At 36.4% G+C, this 7,923-nt stretch overlaps 1 protein-coding gene across 1 annotated transcript; it reads right to left on the bottom strand.

Annotated features, from left to right (window-relative positions):
• Window positions 1-1,376: 1,376 nt before the first annotated feature.
• Window positions 1,377-4,665, bottom strand: LOC111421043 (uncharacterized). Its single transcript, XM_023054153.2, has 2 exons — window positions 4,425-4,665; window positions 1,377-4,371 (listed from the first exon to the last, which is right to left on the bottom strand). The coding sequence occupies exons 1-2, from the start codon at window positions 4,557-4,559 to the stop codon at window positions 1,447-1,449; spliced, it is 3,060 nt and encodes a 1,019-aa protein (XP_022909921.2). The 5' UTR covers window positions 4,560-4,665; the 3' UTR covers window positions 1,377-1,446.
• Window positions 4,666-7,923: the final 3,258 nt, after the last annotated feature.

The raw sequence follows: 7,923 nt of genomic DNA, 5'->3' as shown, positions 1-7,923 counted from the left end.
ATTGGCATGGGATTTACTGTTTAATTCACCTACAACAAAACTTGGCAATGATAGCCAAGAGGTTTCCTTGGCTTGATACCAAACGAAAACGTTATCTTTTACGATAATTCTTAGAAAAACCTAAATTAAGTTTAATGTTAAAATTAATTAATTTTAATTCGATTTATTTTCCATATCAAATTGGTGTTAAAATTTTGCTTTGACGTATACGAAGGAAAACAAAACATATGGTCGGTCTGGTAAAGCTGAAAGTCTCTCGGTGTAATTAAAATGAACGTTATTAGTTGAGTTCGTACTGCCACTGCAAATTTAATATAAACCCTGTTAAGCGACAAGCTACAGGCAGCTGTGCTAGAAGAGTGTACTGTTAGCGACACCATCTCGTGTTATAAACAATTTATTGCCTCGCTCTAGCCCATGGGCTTTTTCCATCGACTTAGGTAGGGCTTCATGTGATATTTATCGCCGTTCATGCCAACAAAAATATATTACCCAGTAATAAAATAAAATTACCTGACTTTCGATCGTATTGATTATTATGTAGTAGATTTTCTAAAATTAAAAAGTTACCACATTAATTTTGAACATGCATAAGTAATGTTATACTTTAATTATTAGTCGATATAATAACATAATAGGGATTGTTACTTTATACAGGAAATTGTTTTGTAATTTATTGTAATTAAAAGCCCACGTTCTACTAGATACAACCTGTTCGTTTATTCCAACAACAATTATTACGAGGACATTCCATTTTGCTTTCACGTAATTAACGATTAGAAAACTTTATAAATTAATGATACAAAGAAAACCACGCCGGTGAAACGTAAAATTCTTATCGCAACTTAATTATTATTGATAAATTGTAATAAAACGAAATAATTTCATGCATTCTTAGATTAATTAAATAACTGTAATTAGTAATAATCTTAGATGATTTCAATTTTATAGCTATATAAATTAATTCAAACCGTGAGAATGTTCTCGTATTGTTATAATTTCCAACAAGTTGTTTTTAAAATTGTAACGTTATGCTGTCACTGTGTCCTTGACATTCATCATGGCCAAATTTAGAGTGTGATTTATTATCCAACTTATTTTTTTCATTTCATTCAGTCGCAAACGTTAACGATGTGTTTATAAACTTTTTACTGACCTAACTTGTCTAACATGCGAGCTTCCTAGAAAGTGACCTAAGCAAAGTTGGGTACGATTTTGGTCATTGAGGTAACACGCGATTTCACAATATAATCTGATGGACGATTTACTCGCGTGCTCTAACGCCGTTTTCGTTCATAATTTTGGCGTAACCGAAGAAAGATTGCGACGTTACACATTCTACGGCTCGATACAAAAAGATAAAAAAGACAATAGTGTTAATAGATTACTTTGATGTTATTTTTATAAGTAATCGATACATTAGTTATCAGATTCTAATCAATTTAATTACAGATCGACAACATTTTGTACGGCTTCTCCCGATTTTGTTTTGCAACTACACAAAGCTTCGAGAATATCTTGTTGCACCTGCTCCTTGGCTTGCAGTTTACTACATTTCCTTCGCGGTTGTTTGGCATCCGCAGGACCACAAGGAAGACTAGAATTATCTGATGCATTATCAACAGGTACTCCGCTAGATTTTGCTATATCTTTCAGTGTCTTATTGGTACTCTTTAATTCCGATTGGAGTTTTTCAACAATATTCGTTATCTTTTGATGGGCTGCATCAGATTGTTGCCTCAAAACTCGACCTAATTCTTCAGCCGCTTTTTTAACCACACCGTTTGATGAGGCATTATCGGCGTCACCTTTATCAGGACATATTTTAGTTAACATTCCTTGCAGTTTAGCATTTTCACATTTAGCATCGTCCAATGCTTGCTTCAAGGCTTGTACGCACGAATCCTTTTCTTTATCACATTGCGATTTCTTATTACTTATTATCTCTTGAATCATTTTTTCCTTTTCCTTCAACGACCCTTTAATCGCACAAGCCGTTTCTTCCTGCGTTTTAAGCTTATTGCGTACCGCTACAAATTGACTTTCTAAACAATTTAGTCGTTGGTTTAATTCTTCCTTAGCTTCATCACTTACAGCACCGGCATTTTTAAGTAATTCAGTTAAATTTTCGTTTTCACATTTCACTGCTTCCAACGACTTTTTCAAACCGGAAATGGCCAGATCTTTCTCTTTATCGTTGATAATTTTCTTGCACTCATTTTGCATGGCCTCTACCATATTCTTTTCATTAGTAATGACTGTTTTAATTTCGGTATAATCGTCTTGCGTCTTTTGTAATTTCTCTTGAATTTCCTCGCATTCTTGTTGTAGTTCTCCCAGTTGCTGCTTAATCGATTCATTTGAATCTACAGAACAACACGAACATACTGCTCCGGCACGAGATGCACCTTTATCCCGTTTTTTAGACAAATTTTCAACGTGACCAGTCAACCTGCCGATTTCATTTTCTTGTTCAGCAATACAACATCTACATTGTTGAACTTCACGTTGCAACGCGTATGAATCGGTTTGTGGTTGACCGAGAGAAGCAAGTTTTTCTGATTGCATACTTTTTAAAAGACGTAGAGTTTCTTGGCAAAAATCGATAGGAGGTGCTGCTGGTTGAGGGTAACCGGGATATTGCATACCTTGTGACTGATCAGGATAAGGAGGACATGGACCCATTGGTGGACCCATTGGTGGACCCATTGGTGGACCCGTTGGTGGACCCATTGGTTGGGGATAACCTTGATATTGCATACCTGGTGGTTGACTCGTTTGTTGGCCTGTTGGTTGAGGATAGCCAGGATATTGCATACCAGGTGGTTGATCAAGACAAGGAGGGGCTTGCATCGTCGTACAAGGTGGAGGTGGTGATAAAGTTGCACATGGTGGTTGGTTTTGATAGGTAGGCATAGCCGACATAGGTCGTTGATCTTGATACGTAGGAAAACCTCCACCTGGAGTTGTAGGTTGTTGATCTGTTACCACAGGAGCTGAATTACACATACAACGACCACCGGTATCGACGGTTTGTTGTTGTTGTTCTTGGTGTTGTTGATCTGGAAATCCAGGACCATAACCAATTATAGGTGGCCCTACATATTGTTGTTGAAACGGAAGTCCTGGAGCATCACCAGGAGGTTTTCCTATCTCAGTAGCCAGCGACTTACATTCACAACACTTTACAGATCCAATAGTTGGTTGTGGTGTTGGAAGTTTTTTAATTGACGGTTGATCCCCTCCTGGAAGTGATGCTTGAATTGATTTGCATGGGCAGCAAATAGAACTCTTTTTAGATGGTTGTTCTGGAGAGGGAGGGGCAATAGATTCAGGTACAATAGATGGATTTCCAATAGAGGGAGGGGGAGATTTCGTGCACTGACAACCAGCAGCTTTTTTTGATTGTTGATCTTCAGCAATTCCTCCACCAAATCCTAAGGTGGGCCCTCCAGTTACATCGACTGGACCAAGATTTGCAGGCGTTTGTATTGGACGCATCGGCCCCACCTCTGTTTGTGTTGATGGTTTGCGTACGCATTTGCAGTATTTTCCTGCATCAAGAGGTAGATCGCTGGCTTGAAACGCCCCTTCCATTCCTAAATCTTCTGCTCCACCCAAGTAGTACATATAGTCTATGCCAATGTCGGGAGGTTCTTCAACTTCTTGAAAGTATTGTATGTTTGCCCCGGGACCACTACTTCTTGTCGAACATGTGCATGTATCCGCTCTTGAATTCTTATCGCAAGTATCGTTCACGCAGCTTCGACCACCTGGTGCTCGTATAGAGGTGCCTGCAGAACCTGAAACTTTTGGAGATACTATTCCAGTCGCGTAGGGACATAATAAATTTCCTGGACCATATGCATCGCCTTCATTTAATTTCATTATTTTCGAGCCTGAACCGTCGGACATACAAGAACACCCATGTGATGAGGATTCAGTTTTTGTATCTGGAGGAGGTTCTGGTTCTGTGGCTGCGTCGGCAGGACATCCACAAGGTTGATCAGGACCAGTTTTTATTGTTGCCTTTGCTGCCGCACAAACATGCATTGCAGCTTTATTTGCAGCACAGATATGTTCTGGCAGACCTGGTACATCGCAATAACAAGAATTCATAGTCTTACATAAGCAAAAAGTATCGCCGTTTTGCGATTTGCTCTTTTTACGTTTGCGTTTATTATCCGAACTAGATTCGCTAGAACTACTACCTCCCTTTTTACATTTACACCCTGAGGATGAAGTTGATCCCGACGAACTACTTTCTTCCGGAATAGTATCGCCCACGGGATGTTTTTGTTTGTAATCTTTATATGCCCTTGAACACGCGCAAACATCATGATTGCAAGAACCGACTTCTGATATGTGATCCTGAAACGAAAGGAATGTGTGTGATTTTGTTTCAAATGGGAATTATTACTTACTTTTTGAGAGAAACTACTGCCGGTGGAACAGGAACATACATCAAAATTACACGATCCGTCTCGGTCTACAAACTTTAATTTACATCTTTCCTTTTTCCTCTGAAGGCAGGCCAATCCTCTTAACGCGGGGTCCATTTCACAATAATTTTAAACTTGATGTTACCAAAGAAGCAGCGAGATGTTAATTGCTTCTAAGCTGCCCTTTTTGCGTCTGTCAACTAATGTATCTGACGTAATTTGTAAATATGTCATCAATTTATTAGACGTGTAATGAATTTGATATATTTTGTTTTAAATGGCTACGATTCTTGATATACCAACAACAATGTGGATATCGGTCAATTATTGAGTTTATATTATTAAATTTGTAGTGATCCTTGTATGGATTCAATTTGGAAGTGGAAAAATACCTTAAAAACCCAACCCAACCCAAAATTTAACAGTTTTAGTATACTTTAAGAAATGTTTTAAATATGTGTAAACGAATAAAAACGTAGATTTGACCATTTTTCCACCAGAGCTTGCGTACGGAGATCAATCTTATCAAAATTCTGGAGAAGAAGATATGCCTGGACATCTTCAACTGAAATAAATTAATGAAATATAGTTAGCATCCAAACCAAACGAGTGATGATGATATTTCTTCAGATCACGAAATTCCTCTTTCAGTCTTGAGACCAAAGAAACCAAGGGTTGAAAAAAATAAATCAAAACTACTATATTACGCTATTTATATGTGTAAAAAAATTGGGTCAAGTAATTTTCCAGGGATAAAAATTTCTTGTTTTAGATCAAGAGCAACTTCTTTCGTTCAATATTTTGACACAACATAACCGACAGAAGTGGCTACTTTTTATTGACTCCAATAAAATAAGCTTGAAAGCAGTACTGTTGCATAATGACAATATATTTCCATCGGTGCCTTTGACTTACACAGTAAAAATGAAGGGAAATTATGAAATCATGGCTTCGCTGCTAGAGGCAATGAAATATAAAGATCATGAATGGCAACTTTGCTGTGACTTAAAAGTTGTTGTACTCCTTACACGTTTACAGAGTGGGTTTACGAAATATTATTGCTTTTTGTGCAGCCATGACATTGCTGGAAAAGAAAATGTGAAAAACACTTCATTGGTTAAGCTCGAGGAAATTATTTTGCCTCCGCTTCATATCAAGTTGGGTCTTATGAAGAACTTTGTAAAAGCTTTGGATGAAGGAAGGCAGGTCTTCAATCATTTGAAACAAAAGGTTCCTAAATTGAGTGAAGCAAAGCTGATAAAAGCTATATTTGTTGGGTCACAAATAAGAAAATTGTTGAATCATCCAGCCTTTTATACGAAACTCACAAATATCGAATTAGCTGCTCGGTCATCTTTTAAAGCAGTTGAGAAAGATTTGTTGAACAGCTATAAGAATATGGGATGTAAAATGTCGCTTAAAATTCACTTTTTATAATCCCATCTTAATTTCTTCCGGAAAATATGGTAGCAGGTTGAAGGTTTTCACCAAGATATACTTACTATGGAACACGTTATGAAGGTCGCTGGAACACTTCGATGATGCAACTACTACTGGGGTCTTGTTAGGGAGAATGATGGAATGGCTAACAATAGAAGAACAAAGTTGTCACATTTTGTAAATACCAAAACAAAATAATGTTGATAATATGTTGCGATCTAATTTAGACATTCTATTGGCATCATGTCTATGTGGTAACTATACATACAAAATAATATTAAGTTCTAAAACACTGATTCTGTATTTCTTGTTTGTTATATTTCAATGTTCGCCAGTACTGTTTTTGATTCTGCTGTATATCTAGGAAATGTGATGTGATAGACAAAAAGTGATTTTACCATTGAACTGAGCATCCCTAAATTAGTCAAATCAACCCATTTAGAAAGCAAATGCAGAAAAATGTTTAGATTTGTTGACTAATGTAATTATTCTGTCTTGATACAACTCACTCAGTTCATAGTAAGGGTTTTTCCAAGTACCTCTTGAGTTTCACCTTTAGTAGATGAGTTGGCAATGATATTATTTCGTCGAGAAGATGATTATATATTCTGGCCGATTGCTACATATTTTTTTTTTAATTTGGGTAAATCTTGTCATCGGCAAGTTAAGCTGACTGTTATTTCTAGTATGATATTCACATGTTCGTTGCAATCCTTCGTACTGTTGTGGATATCGTCTCACACTTATAGCATTCTCAAAAATGTAGATTCCTGTTAAGGTCAGAACGATAAAATGAAATATTTCAAATCCATTTAAGAATTTTAAAAGACTAGCTCTCGGGAGCTGGGGTTAAAGTATGCAAAAATTTGGGTGGATAAAATAAACATCCATTTAGATACTCACCTCATATACTAAAAGTAGACAGAATAGATTCAGAAAAAAAAACGCATAGACGAGGACTCTAACTTCATGTACATATTACTGAATTATTAAGATGTTATTGACATGTGAAATGTAATGGTACTTAAGTTTTGAAAGCCATTGGGAGTCATTGCCTCTTTATTTTCGAGGTATTAGGAGTAAATGTGAGTCAGTTTTTGTACAATTGGGTGTTATTGAACAATATTAAGATTCTTTGAGAATGATTAAGGTGTTATTGAGGTGTGAAATGTAAAGGTACTTAATAACTACAAGTCTTGAAAGCCATTTAGAGTCATTGTCTCTTTATATTTGAGGTATTAGGAGCAAATGTGAGTCAGTTTTTGTACAATTGGGTGTTATTGAACAACATTGAGATTCTTTGGAAGTTATTAAAGTGTTATTAAGATGTGAAATGTAAAGGTACTTAATAACTCCAAGATTTGAAAGCCATTGGGAGTCATATTTTTGAGGTATTAGGAGTAAATGTGAGTCAGTTTTTGTACAATTGGGTGTTATTGAGATGTGAAATGTAAAGGTACTTAATAACTACAAATCTTGAAAGCCATTTGGAGTCATTGTCTCTTTATTTTTGAGGTATTATTGAGTCAGTTTTTGTACAATTGGGTGTTATTGAACAATATTAAGATTCTTTGGGATTTATTTATGTACTTCGTATATATGAGAAAGTAATACAATAAAATACGAGTTAATATTAATGAATTTATTTTATGGTATTTGTCATCCCCCAATACATTACAATACCAAATATGTGTATAAAAGACTATTAACTTTATAGTTGTTAATTGGTTAACAAACATATATACGTTTGTTTGATCGATAAGCCATCAACAAAATAGTGATTCACCACTACTATTTGTCCAGAAAAAAATGAAAGTGATCTTCGTCTTGCATTCCATACCATCTGTATCTGTGCCCACGAGGATCTGCGTGTACCAAAACCAAACTCTCTGGTGTATAGTGGGCAAAGCCCGACTGACGTCAACGTAGAAATAAGTTTCGATAACGTTTTCACCGTCGAGTCTCCCATCCAACTTATTGCGGTCTACCAAAACTCGACACCGGCGATTTCAATGTTGGTGCGGCATACGAACCTCGCCTC

This window comes from Onthophagus taurus, chromosome 1 (assembly GCF_036711975.1).
Source record: "Onthophagus taurus isolate NC chromosome 1, IU_Otau_3.0, whole genome shotgun sequence".
Classification (NCBI taxonomy): domain Eukaryota; kingdom Metazoa; phylum Arthropoda; class Insecta; order Coleoptera; family Scarabaeidae; genus Onthophagus; species Onthophagus taurus.
Note: the sequence above shows the minus strand (reverse complement) of the source record. Positions and strands in the feature narration are given on the sequence as shown.

Excerpts from the sequence above, each read along its gene's own strand:
- LOC111421043 (XM_023054153.2), bottom strand. The coding sequence starts at position 4,559 with ATGGACCCCGCGTTAAGAGGATTGGCCTGCCTTCAGAGGAAAAAGGAA. Across the intron at positions 4,372-4,424 it reads GCAGTAGTTTCTCTCAAAAA|GATCACATATCAGAAGTCGG; the intron begins GTAAGTAATAAT and ends CTTTCGTTTCAG.